Below are 23,841 nucleotides of genomic sequence, written 5' to 3' on the forward strand. Positions count from 1 at the left end.
ATTTCGTCAGGGACAACAACTCTCCGCTGCTTGAATATTCGCTTTGTTTTATTCAAAGGCCAGAGGTGAAGTACAAACTGTAGTTACACAGCGTTTTGTTTCCTTAAAAACAAGCTCTTGGTTACATAATTCCAAACAACTTTCAAAACTAAGTTGTTGAACAGTTTTGCCTAAAATGTTGGGTTTTTTTCAATCCATTTTAAAAAAGGATTTGAATTAAAGGATTCAGAATTAAAAGCGGTTATATTTTTTTCACTCTACAAAAAGGAAAGTGAGGATGCAGTTACAGATAGTTCACCACAGATTCCTGTTTTGCGGGGAACGAACCTTCTCCTAGAAATATCCTCAGCTCCAAACGCAGCTTTTTCTGAACCATTAGTGGGTCATTTAACCTGAAAAACCCGAAATCCTAAGGGAAATATCTGATGCATCTGGCTACAACTGCATGTCACACTGCTTCTAGGTAAGAACACAAGTACTACATAAAATTTACGCGACAGAAATTAACAACAAAAATAGGGTCAGCGCGCATCTGCGGTATCCTTTCCTGTCCTAAAACATCCACTAGACTGAAAAGAATGATGAACGTTTTAATTAAATAGCTTGAATCAAAATTTTAGAGAAAGGGGTCAGTAAAACTTACGTCCACGTATCACTGAAGGACAAAACAAAGTTGTAAGCAACAATTTTAATTCCTGAAACAAATCAAAAACATACAGGTCCTTTAGTGTTTTTACAAAGGCTTTCCTAAAGGATTGAATTAATTTTGGTGTAGAACAGAAGAGGGAAGGTCGCTTTGCTGCGAGACTAAAAATCAAAGACAAAAACCACAAGATGCAATACTAGCATTTGAGCGTATAACTTAAAAAGCACTAAGTCATGTGAACAATCACTACCGATTACATCAAAAATATTATACATTTTACTTCTTTCATCTCTTAACATTATAAGATAAGCTGGGCAAATACCTGGCACCAAAAAATTGATGCATGATAGTTCCAATACGTTAAACAAAATGTACTATATTAGAACATTAATATTTAAAAATTTATGTCGACTTCTCATCCAAATTCAGATGGCTTACCGCTTCCTAGAAATCCTGTTTACCCTTCTGCAAAAATTAGCAAAGTACTGACTTCACCTTCTTTCACAGTATTTGAGGTGACTCAAACTTACTCCTAATGGAGAGGTGAAGGGAAGGGCATTATCTGATATTGCATTCAGATTACTGTAACAAACTAGTGTCACATTTTAGCAGAATCTCCCAGCAGTGTCATAAAGTGTGTCCCAGTTTTTCCAAACCGCTCCTGCAAGGGCTTCTTTCCCCCTCCCCAATGTAACAAGTCACTCCAGCACCCAGCGGGTTTCAAACACCAGCAGAAATCTAACACTGACCTGAATGGAACTCCCGAGAGTCGTATGGGGAGCTAACAGTTTATTCACCCTCTACTAATTATTAAGCTTGATTTCCCATTTGTAGAGTAGCATTATTGTAAAATCTAACTATTGGCAGCACCTGCATTGCTGTTTTAGTTTCTAGAAAGAGCAATCCAGGTGCTGCTATATTTGCTATACATTTTAATTGAACAAGTGTAATATACAATTCATTTCTGAACAGTATGCTATCCAAGTCCACACAATGTCCATCAAATAAATCAACGGGATGTTGCAATAAAATACACGATCTGATTTATCTAACAAAGTTCCTCATCACGTATCATATCCGAGATAGATCCAATGCCTTTAGTATCAGACTGAAGCCAGAGGCAATCGTAAGGAAATAACCAAGTGTGCTTTATGCGGGTGAGCATTCTGACAGTATTTAATGGTTTGCAGCATCTGCTTGTCGAGGCCAGCCTTCTTCCTCAACGCCAGAGTCATATTCTTCTTCAGATGAATCTTTAGTGGGAGCCCTATAATTAAAACGAACTGATCAGATACTTTAGAAATTGAGGAAGAGAACGGAGACAGTTTCCATAGCTTCTGGTTAAACATGCCACCTGCAAAGTGCCCCAATGACAAATATTCCGACAAGCATGCATCTGCTAAATGACCAACTGATCTGAAAGCGGTGCTGTGCAGACCTACACTGCTACCAGTAGGCAGCCTCATTACTGAAAATCAAAAGGCTACTGAATTCAGTTAAGTCATTTGATTTAATCCATAAATTGTAAATTCCCAGCAAACATGAATGCTGGTGGCTCTACAAAACCACTGAAAGCGACCCTCACTGTAAGAGTAATATTTTTCCACTCCCTTTGAGACACTAGGTGTGCTGAGCCAAGCTTCAGCACAGACACAAGATGAATGCAAAGCATTCATCTTGTGTCATCTTTCTCAGCGGAGAAAGTTACTCAAAAAAGCTGCCAGAGGTGGAAACCAAGCCAGAGTTCCTAAATTTCAGGCCTGTGTTTTTAAACCTGACCCATCCCCTTTCAACTCCATCCTTTGTTCACTAAAATTAAGGTTTTTTTTTTTTTTAAATCGAGATTTGTCCAGCGATCTCAACGTTACACCACACCATTACTGTAATAAAATCTTTATATTGTTAAATTGATTATTTTAACAAGAGTTCAGGAACTCAATAGACGTGCCTTTGTGGCTCTCTACTGCTGCGAGCGCAACGGAGAAGAAAACTGCAGCAGCCTGGGGCTTGCATAAAAAAACCCCACCTCAGTGGCAGAAAGTAGAAGGAGGAAGGAAAAAAGTTCCATTTCAGAAATTTCATTACAGTCACAATTAAACTGCAGATTTTTACTGTTAACTTATGAAGCTTACCATTTACTTCTATTTCTACAGGTAATACACACACACAAAAGGCTTAAAGTAACTTCATATGTAAGTTTATTTTAAAATTTCTATTTAAAAACTAAAGCAATACAAACCCAAAGTTTCTAGGACAGAATAGGCAGCTGTGTACAGTATACAGAGAATTGGATCCTTTTTAGGTTGTGTGCATGGTTTTGTGTTTATATGTTTGTCCCTATAGCAAACATCAGAATACCTGTCTAGCTGTATTACTCGTCTGATATTTCCATTATTGTTTTACCTAATGTATCCTGGCTCTTTTTTGCCTTCTACAACATCTTTGTCAACTTCCACGCATACAATGTCAGAATTGGGCACTTCAAACATGGGCTCCAGTAACAGCTTTTCCTACAAGAAAATAGAGGAAAAAATATTTCTGTACGTCCCCTCTTCTGCATAACAATATGGTTAGCGAGTGATTTTCAGAGTAGAGAGTTTTCTTGGAAGAACTCTGAATATCCACAGTTTTAGAAAGAGACATACTGTATCCACATAAGACCCACAACTGAGGTTTTGACTGAAAATTGGCACGATTAGGTCCATACACACAAATGCGGGTAGCTTCATTTACTCAATACAGGACTTGGTTTACTCACCATTATAGATCGAAGACCTCTTGCACCAGTTTTCCTGTCCAAGGCCAGTCTGGCTATAGCCTTCAATGCATCTTCAGTTACATTTAATTCACACTACGTAGAGAAAAATGGTAAGCTTAGTTAATTATTTCGTTTATAACTCAACAGTGTTCACTGCGACAGTTCAAGCGTTACTGAAATAACAGAGTAGTGATCTTCCTGTTAAAGACCGCAATGTTTAACACTCAAGAGCCATACATAAAGCCTCAGCTACGTTTCATTTTTGACTAACATTACCAGTATTGACTATGTCCCTTTACCTACAACTACTCTAAGTACCTCTACAGTACTTGAAGTGGCTCCTCATGCCTATCAGGCAAGGTCACGGATGTTTGTTTGAATGTTAAGATGAAGAGAAGCTCAATTACTTCCAGATTACTTGCCCCAGTTACCCAGCCAGTTTTTAACAAGTTAGCTTACTTTTTTTTCAGGGTGGAGAGGTGCACATGTGGGGGAAAGAAATTATTTCAACTGATATTTTAGATCGCTTTAACACTGCATTTATAAACAAGAATATTGAAGAATCATCAAATGAAAGTTCAAACCTTATCCATGCTGAATAATGCCTGGTATTGAGGAACGACAGCATTTCGTGGCTCAGTAAGAATCCGTACAAGGGTTTTCTCATCTAGGCTATGCAGAGGAACCACAACGGGCAAACGTCCCACAAACTCAGGAATCATGCCAAACTCAATGAGATCTCTGGCTTCCACATGACGCAGCAAGCGATCCTTTTCTTCAATATCTTCATGGGGATCGGACTCTCCACTTATATTAGCAAGATCAGCTGCTGCTGCAGCCCTTCTGCCTTTTCCCATGTTAGATGGTGTCCCAAATCCTAGATACTGCAAAACAAACACATTATACTTACAGAACTATAATAGTTAAGTTTTCTTTATGTAACTAAATCACATTCTATGTTCATTAAAAAAACCTGGAGTGACTGATTATGTCATTACATATTAATTCAAGCTCAAGAAATTACTTATAGTAATATTAGACTCCTTGCACACAATCGGTTTCTTATACATTTACTTCCCTCAGTTAAGTATCAATACATCAGCCTAAGAGCAAGTTTTTCTTAAAATAAAAAAAGGTTACTAACATGTCCTGGTAAGTTTACAAATACCAGTGACACTAAAAAGGGTTCTTCAGAAGCAAAGCAAATGCAGGCAAGTATGTTTATATGAAAAGCTACACAAATTATCATAAATGCTAATTTGTATTTCAGCCACTCCTCTGTTGTTAGAAACAAGATGCACATTTTGTCAGAAAGCTGCAGCCAGAACAACTCTGTCCCCAGAGTTAAATATAAAAAGAGAGTTAATATAAAGAATAGTGAACTGCATGACTGGGTCTTTTAAGATGATGATACCTTTTAGCACCATTTGCTCAAACTACCTGAGTATCAACAGTAAACCTTTGGATATCAGCAAAAAAAAAAAAGCTTTTTCTCAGTTTCATCCTATTATAACTGCCAGAACTGTTTCACATATTCCGTTTTTAAGAAACACAGGACATAACAATAATGTAAAAAGTCCACCATTTAAGTATGGATAGCAAGTCCTCTACCAAGAGCTTTCAACCTTTTTTCACCCTTCTATTTGTTTCCTATTTGCATATGCTAAAAATTCCTCTCTGGAAGCAAAGACCACTGCAAGCTACTTAAGCCTACTAACAATAGGCTTGTTCTTTGCTACCTTTCTTAGGCGTGATCTCAGGTTTCCAGATAGCAGATGGAAAACCACTGCTCTACAAACAAACTTAGCGGGTTTACAAATATAGCAAGACCTTTAAGAGTCAGTACTGTTAACAGTAATTAAGATAATAATTTCTCAGTTCAAATACAGCCTTGATGCACTCACTTTTTCGTTTTTCCTCCTGCTGATAATTCTGTCAAGACCATTAAAAGCACCAGAAGCTACAAAGAGGATGTTTGTTGTGTCAACCTGCACCGTTTCTCCACGTAGTTTACGAGAATTCTTTTCTGGAACGTTTACTATTGTGCCTTCTAGTAATTTTAATAAGCCCTAAGAAGGAAGAAAGAAAGAAGCAATACAAAATTCAACTGTGTAGCATCATATAAAGCAGCACGCCATACTGCGCTTACTATAAAGTGTTTTCACATATCTGTGAAAGTAACAGTAAGTGTCTAAAGAAATCAGTTTTCCATACGAGACAATCCCACTCAAGGATAGACAAAAATTTTCCTTTAACTTGACTCCCATGCACATTGAGCTGCACGTAGTAATGAGTTGCTTTAAGAGTTTTATCAAAATGGAAAGTGTTATCTGTTCTTGCCTACATTATACAACTTGCTAACTGAATGATGCAAGGACATTTTTCAATTAGAACGTTTCTACGAAACAGCCTCAAGTTGCTTTTGAGATTTTTTTATTTTTGAATGAAGAAAGTAAAGAGGAAAGATGAGGGTTTCAAAGATTAATAATTAAGGAGACGAAGAACCACGACCGTATACACTCCCATGCTATTTGTCATATGATAGGGTGGTATGTAGACTTGATGGGCTGTTTGCTTATGAAGTAAAAAAAAAAAAAAAAAAAATCACTCCACGGAAGTACTTACTTGTTGAACACCTTCTCCTCCAACATCCCGTAACTGATGAATACCAGGAACGCTGCCAATCTTATCTACTTCATCCAGAAAAACAATTCCTGCAGTTACAGAAAATGGACTTAAGGACATCTCCACTTTTTAAGAGAAGAAAGAACTTATACACAGGAGGGAAGAACATAATTTAAGACAGCAGCAGTCTGTTCTGCTTCCATGCTGTAGATTGCAAAAATGTATGTAATCTTGTCCAACTATGGACAAGAACAAAAACTACAAGATATGCTTAGAGCTCTGTTGGGGTTTATTATTTCTGATTTAAAGGGTTAAAATTCATGTATATGCAACAGGAATATAAATTACAGAAATACTGGTGGTCTCAAAGTTTAGAGCACTCAGGCGAGTTTAACACAGTCTATCAATGAACTTCAGGAAACATCTTGTAAAAGCTTACCTTGCTGAGCTTTTTCTACATTGTAGTTGGCATCTTGCAGGAGTTTCGCAATCACAGATTCAATGTCTTCCCCAACATAGCCAGCTTGAGTCAAGGTAGTACAGTCACAGATAGCAAAAGGTACATCTAAGCATTTAGCTAAAGTCTGAGCCAGCAAGGTTTTACCTGACAAAATAAAAACCGTTATAACTACGATACATTTCTCTAGACTACACAAAGCCAAATATTTACCATAGCATCATAATTACTGTTATTACACCTTTTGAATGATGCCAGCATGTTCATATATTCCTGTAAGAATATTTTCCAAGAGAGCTAGTTTTCATAAACAGCTGTTTTTACATTGGCAAGCTGCATTTCTGAACTAGACTAATAGTTCACATTTGAGGCAGCTTGACATGCACACAGTATCACAAATAAAATGTCAGACAATATAAAAACCAGAATACATGTACTTGCATAGATGAAAGATTAGATAAATCAGTAGTCTTTTGCACACACTCAGGGTGCAGCGCAAAGTCCAATTGCTCCTGCTTCAAAGCCGGGGAGAAACAGAATTAAAATATGATTTAGTGAATGTTCTCCCAAATAGTCTGCAAAATGCTATCACTTCAGCACAAACACTCCCATTTCTTAATGAACATACAAATATAATTTCTCTATTAACCCCACTGCAACTGATTTGTCCCAGAGATGAAACAACACTTTTTAACTGCAGCATCTCAGCTTGCCTTCTAAAGCAGAGGAACTTTAAATGTATTTTATTACAGCTTAGTGACAGTTGCATCTTTTAATGAGTCAGTAAATATAGGCATTAAAAAAAAAAAAAAAGAAAACCACATGACTACACCTCCTTCCTTTTCAAGGTCATTTAGCTCAGCTTGTTACCATGGCATGAAAGCACAAAAAATCCCAGTTGGGAATTCAGAGTTTAGCGTTTTATACACCAAATTGGAATAATCACAAAAGAGGAAAATCACTCATTAACGATCAATCCTCAGAAAAATCTGACACTTATAGAAAACATGCAGCTGCATACCTGATCCAGTTGGTCCAAGCAGCAAAATATTACTTTTTTCAAGTTTTATGTCATCATTGGGTGAATCTAGTACTTCTCCTCCCCGTTTTTCCTGAGGTATCTGCTGGTTCATTTGTTGCTGCATCGATGCTCCTAAAGCATTACCGTGTGGACTGATTCCAGCAATCTGCAGTAGTTCTGAAGAGAACAATAACAGTACTGTTAGAGCACTGGCAAGGTCTGCCATTACCTTAAATACACAGAAAAGCTTGGTTCTTCTGTTTTGTTCTGCAAACCTATAATTCTACCCGTATAGAAGTTTACAGATAGGACTGCAACAGAAACATAGCACAATTATTACAAAAACATGAGTTCAAATCATAGTTTTGCACAAACATATATTTGCATGCATGAAAAGAATTTCCAACGGTACAGTGGGTTACCTAAAAATATTCCTCTACATTAAAAACAAGAGAAATTTTCAGTCCTTACAAATTAACTCATTTTAACTGTATTTTTAACATTTTTTTTTAACACATGAGAAGATATAAACCCAAACTGTTGATCTCGATGATGAAAAAGTACAACTGGTATACTATAACAATTACAGAAGCAATGCACAGCTCTACTCTCAAGACTTGGCCTAGTTCAGTTGCTACAGGTTTTGTCTCTACACATGGATATGGAGGTTGAGCTGGATTTTCTTTTTTCATAGAGCTAGTTTTAATTGGCTTGCAGGGTAGAATTTTGAAGATTAAGAAAACTGGTTTGAAGAGGCATAACTGGGATTACAAACTGATCTACACTAGACTAAGGAAGAAGTTCGATAGCCAGCAAGAGTTCCCGTGGACTGAAAATAAACATAACTGACATCACGTGGAGGAAAAAAAAAAAAAAAAAGGGCATTCTGAGGTTCAAGGTGACAGTGCCTTTTAAGAGTCTAAGTACCCTGCAGAAAACAGTTGTATAACTTCCTTTATTATCTACCTCACATCATATTCTGTATGGCACTACCAATATAATCACATCTCAGATCTCACTGAAAAAAAAAAATTTCCATTATACTTGGTCTATGTGTAGGACAGATAATTATTTAACCAACTTCTTAAAAGGTATTTTTACAGTTTACCTGCTTTTCATCTACACAAAGAGTCAAATCCTAGTCACCTCTGTTAAAAACCCACTCAATGCCATCAATTAAATTTACTTGCAGAAGAAAAGCAAACAGGATTTTATTCAGCATTTCAAACTAGCGGTCACTAAAGACTATTCTACATTAACATCAAAAGAGTAGATATTGCAGAGGAGGACATGAGGAGAGAGTTCACTTACTTGTAAATCTGTACTCATCCTCCCGTCTTCTGATTTCTAATTCTAAGAGAGAGGATGAAAACAGTAATAAAAAATAAGTTTATAAAAGCTTATAAATTCTCCACCTCTTGCCCTCTTCTGAATACATCTCATCACGGTGTATGAATGTATTTCTAACAAGAAATCCCCATGTGAATTAGTTTTTATTGCTGTCAAAACTAACCCAAAACCCAACTTGCATACTTTTAAAACGACAGCAAACTTTCTACTACTTAAAACAGTTAACAATCTATTACCTCAGGTTAATTTTAATTTTAAAAATCACTTGTAGAAGGGGAAAAAAATGCAATAATATAATTTTGTTGTGAAAAGGCTTCCTTAAACTCTCACATCTATATCTGAGTGTTACAATGTAAGGTCTCACATATCTCAAAGTACTATCCCTTATAAACATTCACTGCCAGTCCCTCTGGGTGTGCACCATTTTATCTTCCTGGGGAGGGTCAGGAACTTCCCAGTGCCGGGTACACCACTGCTCTCCTACCGTTACCAGGATGGTGCTACTAATATTCCCTCTCAGTTAAAATACTTCTTTATGTTAATTCAAAAAACAAAGATTTCTGTTTGCTTGGTATGCTATTTTTTGCAAGACACAACAAAACACCATTAAAAAAAAAATCAAGGTACACTTTGAATCAGAGACAGTAACTTAATCCTATTTCTAAAAATAAATTAGATCAACATAGCTACGCACTTAGTCAGTAGCAAAAGTACTGCCAAGAGTAACTCCATCTACACTTGTTAGATATGGAACAATACTATGGTGACCAACAGATGCTGCCAACAGCAACAAGTGAGGTTAGAAAGACCAGCAATTCCTCAAATTACCTATGCAAAATATTGTCTTCACGATCTGCATTGTTGCTTGCAGATTAAGCAGCAGATTTACCGTTAAGCAGTAAATGAGATTAGAAGGAAAAATTTAGGAGGCTCACGTTATAAAGGTAAAGGAAAACACCTAGTATGTGTCAGTAAAAAATGCCAAACGTTTAATCCAGCAGGCAATACCCATGGCACCATAAACCTTCTGGATTACTATTTAAATAAATCACAGAAGTCCACATACAGTGAAAGGTAAATTTAATAGAAATTCTTTTCAATTATTTCAATTACAGAAATCTAGTGCCAAAGTAAAACCTTTCTCAGGTTTCTTAAGTTAGGGCCCAACAACCTAAGTTGTCTTTGACCAGAAAAATACCAAACGTCATACAAACCTCTTGGTGTTAAAGAAGTCTGCTTTTCAACTTCTGCTTGCTGTCTCAGGTTAGCTGGGATATTATTGTAGATTCTCTTGTAATGATTGTACACAGCAACTGAAAGCACCTTCTTGGCAAAACACTGACCAACAACGTATTTGTCGAGGTAGTTATAAATCTGAAAAATAACTTCATCTTAGTAACACTTCTACAGCACCTTGCAGCAAAAAAGAAAAAATAGTATATTTTGCCAAAGATAGACTGTGGTCTAAACCAACCATTACAGAACTGAGAAACAGAAATTCAACATCTAAAGTACAAAATATACTGCTGTTGATCAGTTTACTTAAAAACGTGGCGCTTAAACAATCACATTGTGTCTGTCAGTTCTCCCATACTAATATTTAAACCCATTGTCAATTTCACCCAAATTTATAGGAGGAACAAAAGTTTCAAGAATATTTAAGGTCTTACAACAGGGTCTCTCCAGGAGCCACACGCAGCTTCCGCAATCATTCCAGTCCACTAGGAACTGAGAAACACAATCAGCTCCCTCACTATTCAGGAGGGAAACCAAATGACGTAGGATGGGTCACGACAAAAGCCTAATCGGCCACGGTCCTCACCCAGAAACAGGCCAAATAAAAGACTGAGCAACTACAGAAAGCAACTGCTAACATCAGGGCACAAAATATGAGGCCACAGCAGGAAATAAAAGATACCACAGTTGGCAAGGGTTGAGGTTAGCCTCAGGGTCACAAGGAGAAAATGAAGGTACTGGACTTCAGTCACAAGACAAAGCCAGAGGAAAACAAACCCAACTACTTTTATTGGATCTACTCATTCCTTTACAGGTGCTCTGCTGGGTCACACAGCTCTCGAAGGTTTAATCTTGAGCTAATCGAAGGTTTAATCTTGTCTGTTGCTCTGTCACAGACACACCTGACAGAGATTAAGTAGTAAAGCATTTCACCATGCTGAAATACAAGGCAACACTGAGGTGGAATTAACAGCCATACCTTTTTCGGTGGAGGCGGCGGCTTCTGTTGGAATGCCAACTTCACAGCTTCTGCTGCTGACTCGGGCTCTTTAATGATGCTCTTTTTTGTGTCTGCCTCTGACAGTACAACAAAAAAATGGTGACACTTTTCACACTTCACAAAACGTGTGGAAGCTGCAGAAAAAGTAGAACAAAATGGTAAGAGGAATTGCTTAGACAGCGTTCATTCACCATACTGGCTCATCATACACAGGACAAGCACCTGTAAGACAGCACAGCCACCTCTGTGTTTACACAACACTTCCCCTTCCTTCACCTTAGAAGATTTAAAAGCAATTGTTGGCCTATGAAATTTGACACAGAGGGAATGCAATTTACCCAAAAAGCCACAACACAGGGCAGCAACCAAACAAGGGATTAAAAAGCAAAAAATCTATTTCGTACTTATTTGGTAGCACTACACTTGGAAGAGGAAACTCTGCAATTCAGAGCAATGCAAAGTTTATGAGGGCTTTAACTATGCAAGAATTGTTCCTAACTCTCAAATTAGTAGGCAAAAAAAAAAATAAAATTGTGCTTAGGAACAGACTAATCTGAAGTGCGGGGAAGGAGTCAACAATATCACAGGTAGCACGCAGCAGGCTCAGGAAAGGACAGATGTGGCAGCTCCCGGTCTCTGCATCCCACTGGCTGTGGAACACTCTGGAGGATGCTCGAGTCACCTCGCACAGAGCGCAGCAGGGTCACACAAAGGGCTCACCCCAACAAGCAGCAGCTGTGGTACGCAACAGATGATCAGGACTTTGATGTTTTGCAAGATCTTTTGCTTATTTGTTTTTACTGTCAAGAGTGGAACAAATTTCTTTCAAATTCCACTACCACTGGCTTTGTGAACCATGTCTCAAGAAATCACATTATCTACAAAGACTGGTTTCAAAAGCCTGCAAACTAGAACTTACACTGTTTTGTTGGGGTTTTTTTTTTCCCCCTTTGGAAAAGCAAACTTTAAATAATCAAAAATAGACAGTAGAGAAGAATAAATTTGTAATTCAAAATAGATGTTTTCTGACCATATTGCTTTACTATTACATGCAAATCATGCGCAACAGGACTGATTTAAAATAAATATATTAGTAAAAGTATTAAATTAAAAGTAAAGTGAATGTAGAAAAACAACCACAGGAAAAACTTCAAGGTCAAAACTTCTGAAATTCTACGAAGTTTTTAAAAAACGGCTTGAACACTGCAGTACCAGCCAATTTTAATAACAACCTCTAGTAATAAACAAGCTGCTTATTTATAACTTGTTGTTGCCTCCCATAGAGCTGGCATCAGCAAAAAAGGAGGGGGGTTCTTTTTTTTTTTTAATATTAACACACCTTATGACTGGGTAAGTAAGACCAGCAAATTATTTTAATAATGTAGCACATAATACTGTGACCATCACAGCTTTATTAACTCTACTCCAAAGAAAATTTGTCTAACGGGTGAAAAGGTCTCCTGACAACACGCCAAATTACTGTTATCTGCCTGATGGGAATGCAATGGAGAACCACTTGCATGCAGCTGCCCCTCTCACAGAACTATCATTTAGCAACAACACTGTAGGGAAAAAAACCGAAACTTTCTCCCAACACTCACTCAAAACACCTCTGATATTTCTTAATGACTCCAGTGCCATAAGGCTGTTGCCCTTCCTTTTGCAACATTAACAGTCAGCTTTATTAGGATGCAACAGCCACGAGAATACTTGCTCCCTTTATAGATCCACAGGAATGGTTAAAAAAAATAAAGAGCAAGCTACAAGAATACTATTGTGCATCTTCAAAACATCATTCCCTGAAAATAATTATTGTGCAGACTACACTTTTATCAATTACTCCAAGCAGCACAGAGGGAGGTTATTAGAGATCTTCCTAATTTTCAACAAGACAATAAGATCTGTGGTTACAGAGAAACTCTGATATGTGGGGTGCCCTGGGGAGGAGACTTGGTTACGAAAACACAACTGTGAATTTAGCCGGTTTCTATCACCTACACTGCACTCAGGAAAAAAGTACCAATACGAGTTTTGACAGAACAAAAAAAGTTTGCAAAGTTTGCTCTGAAATGCAAGGAAATTAAGTTTAAGTGCTGCTATCTCCCTTAATAATGAAACCAAGCATTCAAAATTGCAAGAAATTTTGCTATTCTTGAACACTGGCATGTTTTTAGATGTTCTTTTAGCAAACACATAAAAGCACAGCAAAGAGCCTTCATGTCAAATTACCTCACTGTCATTAAGATATCTGCAAATATTTACAGTGCGGTAAAATGCAAGTCAAGTGTTGTTTTTGATTCAGGCAACATTACCACAGAGGCTGCATTTGCAAAGAGATTTCTGAAGTCCGTATGAGCTGACCTCGCCAAAGAGAAACACCGGGTTTTTACAGTACATACAGGAAGCCAAAACAATCGTAGGATTAGTCTAAAAACACTTATAGGGTTGAGATAATGGGCTACTATTAAACCGCTATAAGGTAAAAAGACATGAGGAAAAATAGAGCAGGGAAGCTTGTTGCCTATTAAGTACATACAGTGGCAGGGAAGCCTTGCTTTGGAGGATGGAGCTAACCTGATGGCATCAGGTAGAGACAGTAAAAGCAGCGCGTAATTAAGGCTTCTTATGTCAATCAGCTTTAAAGCTATTGGATTTCACTCTACATCGGAGGCTCACATCTTATTTCACTGATCATAAAACTCTCCTTACAGAGTCTCACAAGCGAAAGCAATACAGGAACTGCTGAGAAAGTGTGTCAAAGCAAAATTCCTTTTGGTTTCTGTCACATTCTTCCTTAATTGTTAATTACTGGAAAACCAGAGCCAAGCAAATCCTTGTGCAAGATTTGCAAATACAAAGTGAAGCCCTGTTAAAAACAAACTCCGCTGGACAACCAGCCTGTCACACTACCACTCAATGGCTAATTACAAATTAATTTACTAATAAATGTGGCTTTTTATTCAGTATTTTGTTTCCCTACTCCTCTCAAAATGACTGGAAAAAATCTAATATTTAAAAGTTGAAGTAAATGCTAATTGCTCATTTTCCTTTGGCTTTAGATACTTACTTAAGGTTCTGTAATTCAAACCAGAACTGAGTGAATTTGTAATTTTTCCTAACTAAGCAACATCAAAGGCTTATCTGAAAAATCAAGTTACAGCACGTTTAATACAACCTGCAATCCATTCATTTTGGGCATAACTGGACAGATACATTCCCCTCCCCCCCCATTTGGTTTTTAAAATCGTTTTTAAGATAATTAGAACTTAGCTCTTCTGTTTGCCAGCTGCTTTATATTCTGCAATTTGGCTGGGAAGCAGCGTACTCAAATTAACAGACTAAACCAGAAAGACACAGGTCCAGAGAAAACTTGACCGTGACTCACAGAAATTAGAGCAATTACAATCTTTGCTTTCATTTTTGTTAAGTTACCAATTAATAGAAAACCGATGACTGCTGTTCTCAAGATGAACAAAAAAGTCTGCTCCACTCCATTATTTGGTGTCACTGTGCTCACTTTGAACTAGTAACAGACTTCATTTAACGTCTGTAAAATCCTAAAGCCTCAGAGCAAAACATGCAAGGGTGAGAAAAGTAGATACATTCAATTATTCACAAGCAGACTTCCTTGTATTTTGACTTTCAAGCTGCTGAGAAATCTGACCAGCTGCAAGACTGGTTTTTTTGTTGGTTTGCTGTTTGGGGGTTTTTTTTGTATTTTTACGAGTAAAAAGTGAGTTTCCAGTTCCAAGCTCTTACAGTACCTGTGCCATTCTGGTGCTGAAAGTCAAGTGCGGTATCACTACTTGTGAATTTGAGATGCATACACCAGACATTTTCTCCCATGATTCATGCCAATGAATGAATCCTCTTCCTAAGCAAGTTTTCAAATATGCTTAAAGATCCCTAGCGACACTGACAATATACTAAATCACATCGCTGCTTTCCAGGGATACACAGTGACTCTTCTAGTCTGGGGCAGCGCTTGAATGTTATTTCCAGATAAAAGCACAAACTCCAGCAACAGAGGGAGCAAACACACCAGTGAAGTGAGAGAGCTTCAAAATATCTCTGTCTACTCATGGATCATCTGATAAGAAGGTAAATGAGGTTAAAAATCCTTCCACTGTTTCCCACCACACCCAGTCCAGGGAGAGGTCAACATATTGAACACCACACAGGATTGTATTTCCAGTTCCATCAGCTAGTGCCAGATTTTTCAGAAAACCTTGTTGCCTATAGCTTCAAACAAACAAAAAAAGCCTATTATTTCTGGGGAAAAAAAAAAGAAAAAGAAGCTGAGGACTGATCCTTTTTTCCAACATAAATAAATATATTGTTATTCTAGAATTGTCTTGTGATTCGTAATGCTTGATCATTTTTATTAAACAGTACTTTACATGAGTAGCAGCAAATAATAGCACATCCGCTCATTATTTTCACGAACTGCGATACTAACAACTGTTGAACAAGTTTATGCTGACCTTGTCTTAAGCTTCTTAGTGCACAAGTCTGATTATGACTTGATACTTCCTCCTTGAGCCTCCCTGACAATGGGTATTTGCTTTCTGACAACTGTTCTCTAGGCTGGTCTCATTAGCACTGAAATAAGGAGAAACGCCTCCAAGTCTAACAGAACCTAAAGCATAACTGGCATTAATCTGGACTGCACTTCAAAAAAAAGGTTGCTGTCGCTGCTGTACATCGGGCATCTCATACATTCTGGATTTTCTACTTGGACTTTCCTGCCTGGAATATATTATGAACCTGACATCACCATAAAATATGACTCCAGTAAGCCATCTGTCATATAGTTATTCCTTGGCTGGATAAGTACTCTGCTTACAGTACACACAGGAATCAAGTTTTATTATTTAGTAAACAAAGGACAGACATTACAAACCTACATATATATATATATACACATATATGAGTATATACATAATGGACAAAATGAAATATCAGTAGTTAAAGTGGTATTGTTTATGTGAGCACCTCTTCAACCGTAACAAAATGTAACAAACTATTTTAAAGCTGCATGTTCACAGTTGAAGTCCAAATTCCACTACCACATTCTGCTCCACCACACATCACAGACGTTACACAAATATATTCACAGAGACGATAGATACATGCTTAGGCCAATGTGGCCAAACTAAGCATAACAAAATTTTTGACATTGTGTAATTAGGTAGGCTAAAACTTAGCTATCAGGACTATGTTAAATCACAAATATAATCACTTCTGTGTCTATTTAAAAGAGAAAGTATTCATTAAAACTTACACACAAAGGTCTCCACGTGTGTGCACAAGTCACCACACTTTGGGCAGCGCAGCTGGTTCCCTCCTTTCCCAGAGCTTCCAGAGCTTGACTTTTTACCACCCCCCTCACCGACAGACTTCTAAAAAAGATTTCCAGACAATTAGCCCCAAACAATGGAGCTGTTACATCAGGCATTTAGCAGTGTGTTTATGGAATCCAGTAACATGAGTATTGCAATAGATGAATGACAAAATAACTATTGTCAGTCCGGATTTTGCAAAGGCTTTGAAAACTTAGAGCAACACGGTATAAACATTTTGAAGCGTACACAAATCTGTATTTCCCAGGTCTGCCAATTTTGGATGCCCATGGAAGAGGCATCGCATATCTACATTAGAACTGCTTGACTGGCACTACAATAATAGCAAGCTGAACAGCGTCAAGAATGTTTTTATATTCCAACATAATTTATTCTAATCCCAGAGAAGAAAACAAATCATACTTATAGAGAGAGTAATTTCATAATCGCAACTGTGTTGATTCTAAGGGTTTCTGAAGCCACAACTCTTCTCGCATCCTTCACAGATGTAGCTATGCTGGCAGATGGCTGTAGGGTACATAAGGCCTATAAAACAAGCATCTCAGAAATTGCTTGGAAATATTTTATTTTTTACTTCTAAGGCAGTGTTCCCTGCAGAAACCTACTTGTCTTTCTCCGTATTACCCTGCTTAGTTGGTGTTCAAGGTTAATATTTTTTAAATCTACATCCATTCTATGCTCTTCGTACTTCAATTAATAATAAAAGCTATCATATCTTAGGAAACAGCAAAGATCTCTCTTCCCTCTTCTGAGATAGTTCCCTATTTTTTTAAGATCTGCTTGCCCACTCATTTCTCCTTGCAACCTTTCTCGAGAAAAAAAAAGCCTATTACAAATTTTTATCTTTGTTCCCTTATTTTTTAAACAAGTTTAACGTGAACCTTCAGAATACACCTGTGTCATCTGGACAGTTCCTCAGATGTCACAACACACCATACTAAGGCAAAGTTATTGCCTGTGAACTCTAAAAATCTTATTTGCTGACTAAAGAGCAGTTTTATTCTCAGGTAATCATTTATCTGAAGAAGCTGTTTATTAACTATAATCATAGAGAAAGACTAGGACAAAAATAGGTTACAATTTATTAACAAGAACAAAGCTAGTCTCCTCACAAACTTGTCTTGCTTAATGCAACTACCAAATCACTGCTGAAAGCAAAAACATTTTAAAATGTACTTACTTTAAAAAACCTATAAGGGAGTAGCAGGTTTTTGAAGAAGAACAGTTCCGATCACTACTCTCTACTGAGATCCTGAAACCTGTTGTGGATTTACAACATTCTACAAAGTTTTCAAGTGTCCCTTTACGCTAGGCAAAAAGATTTATAAAACTGGGAAAAGCATTATGGAATGCTCATAGGGTTTGTCTGCCAACATATTCACAATACAATTTATTTTTTCTTCACCGTTAGTCATTTTGAAGGATCAGAAGTGTCAAGAGTTAGCAAAAAGTTCAGGAAGATTCTAATTTTAAGTAAGGAAAAAAATCTCCTAAACATTTAAGAAACATTTTATATAAACTATCAAAAAAACTAATGCATGGAGATTACCTTGCTTCCATCTCCAGAACCATCCTTGCTTGCACCATCCTTTGAAGCAAAATAGGCTGGTGTTTCTGAAAAGTTTCTAAGAGGAATTCGTCTCAGGGAACAAGTTTCAAAAGTCCCAAGTTTTCCTAAAACAGGGATGCGTGTACGACCACAAGTAATACCTAAAAACAAATGAAAACATGAAAATAAAAAACTAAATTTCATGAACCATTAGACTGTTGGGAAAATTTTGCTGACACTACAGTCAGACAATAGAGCTACCTCGTTAGCATTTGACTGTGATGCATTTTGGTTGTCACTATATGCTGAATGCACACAACTCCAATACGCTGTTTCATACTTTCACCCAACTCTTTAGGGACATCACTAACGAGCCAAACCAATGTTTTCCATATGTGTAGTATGTTCAAAACGCAATATTTATGTATGTGTTAATTAGCTAAGTTCTGGATGTCAATTAAAAATACTCTAGTTCTAATCCCAATGCCACCAAACCCCAGAACTGATTTATACTAAATGGGGCTCAAAGATTTCGGCAACAGAAGTCAACTCTGAACATTCAAATTTCCGCTATCCAAAATAACTCGGTTTCACCACCTTAGCATTCATCTCATTAAAAGCTGCCTGGATTGTTTCAAAAATGACCCACGTCCTCTAACAGACAATTCAGAGTCCCATTGTGTCATGAAATAGGGAACATCCAGGTTATGAAACCGGTCCTCAGAACAATAAATAGAATCAACATCCAGCACTTATTGTGAAATAATTCAACCCCTGAAGTAAAAGACAGACCTTTGAAGCACCTCCTCATTACACAAAAATTCCCAAAGAAGTGTCTCAGATCCACGGACTGCATATCTGGATTTGGCTTTCTCTTGTGAACTCTACTAAAAACTCATTTCCAGGAATTTGAGGTACCACTTGACAAAAAAGTTGTCATGAGAAAGGCAGTGTCGTATTTGGCATGTGCTGACAGCCAAGCACAAATAAATTCAGCATAATCTTAACTCTGTTGAAATACCTTATTGACAACATCAAAAAAAAAAAACCTCATTGAGAAACTAAACAGCCTTTTCCTCCTCTTGCAACAGCGGGCAGGATTACATTTCATGACTAGGTATGATGTGAATCAACATATGTCACGCTTGTGATTTCAACATCGAGAAGAGCCTGGAATCCGTATCTCTTAACCTCATTTAAAGTGACAAATTTCGCAGTTACTCTGTGTTTTTGATAAGAATTCTGAGACTTACTGACAGACAAGTTACATAGTAACAATGACAATTAAAAACTTGCTGATAATACATGGTTTTACTGTTAGAGAGATGAGAGAATCCTATAGAAAACTCCAAAAACTCTTCTAAAAAAAAAGAATAAAAAAAGATGGCAAGAGGAGTACAGTTCATTTGCTCTGAAAGAGGTAACAATGACAACTAAGACCTGGAAACTTAATTGAAAGAGGACATTTAAGAAAATTCGCCTTGCTACTATGACAGGAAAACAGAAAAATAAAGAAGAAATCATTATGGACAAGCCTAAATTTACCAGGGAAACTCTCACAGGCTTCTGCAAAGCCACAACCAAAAAGACAGTATCAAATAAGATTTGAAGTTGTTTTATTAATTTATATGCTGCTTAAGATTACTGAACTTGAAGATGATTTGCAGTTATTTTTAACTTGACTAAAAACGTAATCTTTTAAAAATCTGTAATAGCATTACTTCTGTTGGTAAACGTGAGGAAGGAATAATGATCAATGTGCTTTCCAATTTTAAATGCCTCTGCTGAGTGTCACTGCAACCCAGCAAAACACTTTAGATTACATAGGACAAACTATGGAAATATCACAGTAAACTTAAAAATACTGGCTCACTTCCACAAGCAGTTGTGTTCTTTCAACTGAATCTGCAGAGAACTCTGAAGACTACGTGCGCCAAGTGCACTTGTCAGTGGAGAATAAGCCGTGGTGAGTGTTTACAATGCAGTAGCTGTCCTGCATTAATTCCCTCTCTTGGGGGCTTATTCCTCATATATGGTTCCTTTACCAACATTTATTTTACCAGTTCTAAAGGGAACAAAGAAAGAAACCTTAAAATAAAAAAACCAAACCACCTCACCTCCCCTGAACAAAACCCAGTCACACAACTCTCCTGCAATACAGGGATATTTTGCCTGTGGAGAAAGGACAAAGCACTAATGCAGAAACTCAAACATTTTACCACTAAGCACTGCACACGGACTAAAGATCATTGATTTTAATTCAGAGCAGCCCTGTGATACAGAAAACGCACTGGAAACTGTATTGGATGAACTACGAAACTATACACAGTGCTGAGCACTGAGCCAGTAAGCCACATTACCGACTGTGCCCCGTCCATCGATCAGAAACACTGCAGCTGGGGGGCTTCACCTCCAGCGTCTGACGGGATGCTGGCACCAGAACCATGCCGGCCAGCACCATCACACCCAAACTGTAATGCTTTTGTTGCTGTTAAATTCACTCTCACTAAAGTCTTAGCCTGTTGGGAACATTAAACTCACCCTGCTACACGTGCTGAACTCTAAAGCGTGTAGATAGGCTAAACCAGAAAAGAAAAATCATGTTATTGCTACATCAGCTTGTGGCTAAACATGAAAAGCCTTGTCCCTGTGCTTTATCATGAGTGATACTGTTTTTGACAAAATATCATTGTACAATTGAAGAATGAAGCAGTAAGAAAGTTATAGCAACTACTTTCTTGCATAAATAAGCCCAGAGGCAGATCTTCAGACGAAATCAACATCCCAGCCAAACACCTTGCAACTTGCTCTGAATGATCCAGATCCTGATAAACGCTCAAATACGTGACAGCTGGCTGGCACAGCTGTATTTGCTCACACACACAACTAGCAGTCAGGGCATAAGTGGTTTTTTTTGAAACAGTAAATTTAAAGGACATGCACTTAACATAAGAACATTGATGGCAGCAATGGCATCTATCCAGGGTCTTCAGATTAATGTGTTGAGAAATACTGGGAGGCTCCTTTACACCTTATTAACCTTTAATTGATACGTGAGGAAAGAAATACTGACTTCTGGGCCAAGCTTCGGTATCTGGGAAGAATCTACTGCCCAAGAAAGCAGCAGGGAGACTGTGACAAAAGACAAGTCCCCTCTCTGTTCCACACAACACTCATTCAACAAGACTGATCCACACACTCTAAATATCTCCAGTTTGTACCAACCTGCAACAGCAAACAAAGTACCTGCACAAGACATAATCTGTTACAACAACAAAAATGCACCAAAATAAGATTTAATTTTTTTTAAAAATAACTTTCATGGAAAGCTGATGCATAAATAATCTTATTACTCTGTATCTGTGTTTTAGTCTCATTTGTTCTTTTACATACCCATTTTTAATCTTAGTTCTTACAAAACCCCCACAAATTTTAAAAAAGATAATTCTAAAGTTAATCCAGAATAAAGTTACTTGCTTTAAAGCTTATTGTTTCCATGGGTTTACATGAGGCCAGACAGGCTGGAGTTGAAAGTACTGGTTTAAACCTTTCAGCACAGGTGACGTCAGAGATGTAAATGTAAAGTCAACTGCAACGAGTTAACTCATCTCTTGAAGGCAATAAATCATCTCTGACTCGTCAGGCTATTGCTGAGCACAGAACGATTCAAAATCTTGTTGCAAATGCGGTAACAGCAGAAATTTTCAGCCTTTCACCAAAAGCAGCACTTGGTATGTCAACTCTCACTACCCACCAAACCAGGATGAAAACGGCAATAGTAGTAAAAAACTACCAGCCTCCCTCAGCTTCAACTTCCAGTAAGCGTCTGCACAGCCTCACCCTTCTACTAAGTTGGAAACAATTACTTTTTGCTAACTGAGCCCAAGCCTTTATGAAAAATATTTCAGGTTTAGGTTGTAAAAAAGGCAGGCTTTTAATCAGTCAGCTAATTAAGCTCATTTACTAGCACTGCAGGGTAACTCAGGCTGAACGACTGCTGCTGAAAATCACTCCCGTTGAAATAAACTCTATTCTTGCACTACATTTCCCAAAAGATATTCCAGTGCGGGCTAATTTTCCACAACTTTGCACCATGTAATACTGCCCTTAATCCTGACACACCACCGGCCGGCCCCTCACACCCCCCAGGACAACACTAGCAAAAGATTAATAGGGGAAGAAAAAAAAAAAAAAAACAAAAAAAACCCAACAACGATAGAAAAAGGCCGAAGCAGATACCCGTTGCCTAACCGAAGCCCTTATCGCAGCGCCGCAGCACGGAGCTCCCCGGGCCGGCTGCCGCTGGGGCCGGGCCGAGAGAGCTCGTCTCCCTGCCCCAGGGAGCGCCTCCGGAGCGGTGCTGCTCCTGAGAACCAGCAGCAGCGGCGGTCTGGGGGGGGCACGGAGTGCTGACAGCCGTGCGGCGGCCGGCGGGAAGGGGGTTTTCCCCTCAGGGGAGCGGAAGGGCCCCAGGACGGAGGGCCGGGCCCGGCCCCGCCGGGGAGCAGCGCCAGGCCGGGCGAGGGGAGGACGGCGGTTACCTCTCCGGGCGCAGGGCAGCGTGGAGCCCAGGAGGCGGGCGGCGGCGGCGCAGCTATGGCAGGCGGACATGGTGCGGCCGCGGGCCCTGCCCGCTCCCCCCGGCCGCCGACTAGGCCTCGCTGGCGGCGCCGCTCTGCGCCCCACCCGCGCCGTAAACACCCCCTCCCCCCCGCCTCAGTGACGGCAGCGCGCCGCAGCCCAGCGTCACCACGCACACCCCGCCGGACTACCGCTCCCAGCGGGCAGCGCGCGGGACGCCGTGCCCGCCGCTCTCCTGGATGCCGCGCGAGGCACCGTGGGAGTTGCAGTCACAGGGCGTGAGGGATGCCGGCGGCCCCGCCGCGGTGCACCATGGGAAATGTAGTCCGTGCGGCAACAGCCCCCGGGTCTCCCTCAGCCTCCCCTCGGCTCAGAATTTCGGCGATTTAATTCCGCTTCCCAAACACAACGTGAGAAAAATGTTTCCGCTTACATCCCACAAATGTTTTGGTTTTTTTTTTTAAATACTTTTGTGGAAAAAAAAAAACCCAAACTGAAACAGCAACTTGAAAACTTTTAAGCGAAACAAAGCAACTTAAGGAGAGTGAGAAAAACGCTGCCTTGTGTCACGGGGCAATCCACAGCCAGGGGACAGCATTATGTATAAATATGTACATTTATCTAATCAAACGTGTCCTTTAGACGTATCTCAGGGAGAACATGCCTACAACCGACATCACTGTTTCTATCCACTCACCTCCTGTTTGTCCCATACTAATTAAACAACGCTAATTGATACCAACTGCTCATTAGAGGAATGACTCCGAGACAGGGACACGTCACCTGTCGCCCTCCTCGAGGAGCTGCCCCTTTATTCCTTCTAAAACACAGGTTTAACACCACCACCTATAGCCGGGCACCTGCCAATCTGGTATAACCTGCGTTTTACCATGGCCTTAAACTTAGTTTCTTAAAAATAAACTGTCTGAATAGACTTAGCAAATGGAAAAACTCAGGTTTTGTATTAGAAAAACAAGCACTGCAAAACAGCTGGGTTGGGGGAGCGGGATAAAACCTACTATATTAAAAGTAAGAGCCTGACTTGAACACACGCTGTTCCACTCACCGAGGTTTTCACTGAAACCACTCGGGATTTCTCACATATCTCAAAAAACCCGTCACTCTCTCCCGCTGGATGGCAGTGGCAGCTCACAGAGACGCCTGCGCCAAGCAGAAAAGCGACAGAGAGCAGAATAAAGCACCACCAGGCAGCTGCTGTGCCTTTTTTGCTCTGTTAAAGCCCATTTCTGTCAAG

At 39.0% G+C, this 23,841-nt stretch overlaps 1 protein-coding gene across 2 annotated transcripts; it reads right to left on the bottom strand.

Moving 5' to 3' along the window:
* Nucleotides 1-22: 22 nt before the first annotated feature.
* Nucleotides 23-22,720, bottom strand: CLPX (caseinolytic mitochondrial matrix peptidase chaperone subunit X). 2 transcript variants are annotated; one of them, XM_074601074.1, is made up of 14 exons: nucleotides 22,547-22,720; nucleotides 18,006-18,166; nucleotides 16,378-16,495; nucleotides 11,073-11,227; nucleotides 10,072-10,231; nucleotides 8,819-8,860; nucleotides 7,508-7,684; nucleotides 6,469-6,633; nucleotides 6,030-6,118; nucleotides 5,309-5,473; nucleotides 3,989-4,288; nucleotides 3,405-3,497; nucleotides 3,050-3,156; nucleotides 23-1,913 (listed from the first exon to the last, which is right to left on the bottom strand). In XM_074601074.1, the coding sequence occupies exons 1-14, from the start codon at nucleotides 22,614-22,616 to the stop codon at nucleotides 1,823-1,825; spliced, it is 1,893 nt and encodes a 630-aa protein (XP_074457175.1). In that variant the 5' UTR covers nucleotides 22,617-22,720; the 3' UTR covers nucleotides 23-1,822. The 2 variants fall into 2 exon arrangements, with proteins under 2 accessions (XP_074457175.1, XP_074457176.1); XM_074601075.1 differs by lacking the exon at nucleotides 8,819-8,860.
* Nucleotides 22,721-23,841: the final 1,121 nt, after the last annotated feature.

This window comes from Larus michahellis, chromosome 9, assembly GCF_964199755.1.
Source record: "Larus michahellis chromosome 9, bLarMic1.1, whole genome shotgun sequence".
Taxonomy (NCBI): domain Eukaryota; kingdom Metazoa; phylum Chordata; class Aves; order Charadriiformes; family Laridae; genus Larus; species Larus michahellis.

Excerpts from the sequence above, each read along its gene's own strand:
- CLPX (XM_074601074.1), bottom strand. The coding sequence starts at position 22,616 with ATGTCCGCCTGCCATAGCTGCGCCGCCGCCGCCCGCCTCCTGGGCTCC. Across the intron at positions 11,228-16,377 it reads ACACGTGGAGACCTTTGTGT|CTTCCACACGTTTTGTGAAG; the intron begins GTAAGTTTTAAT and ends CTTTTTCTGCAG. Across the intron at positions 6,119-6,468 it reads TGTAGAAAAAGCTCAGCAAG|GAATTGTTTTTCTGGATGAA; the intron begins GTAAGCTTTTAC and ends CTGTAACTGCAG.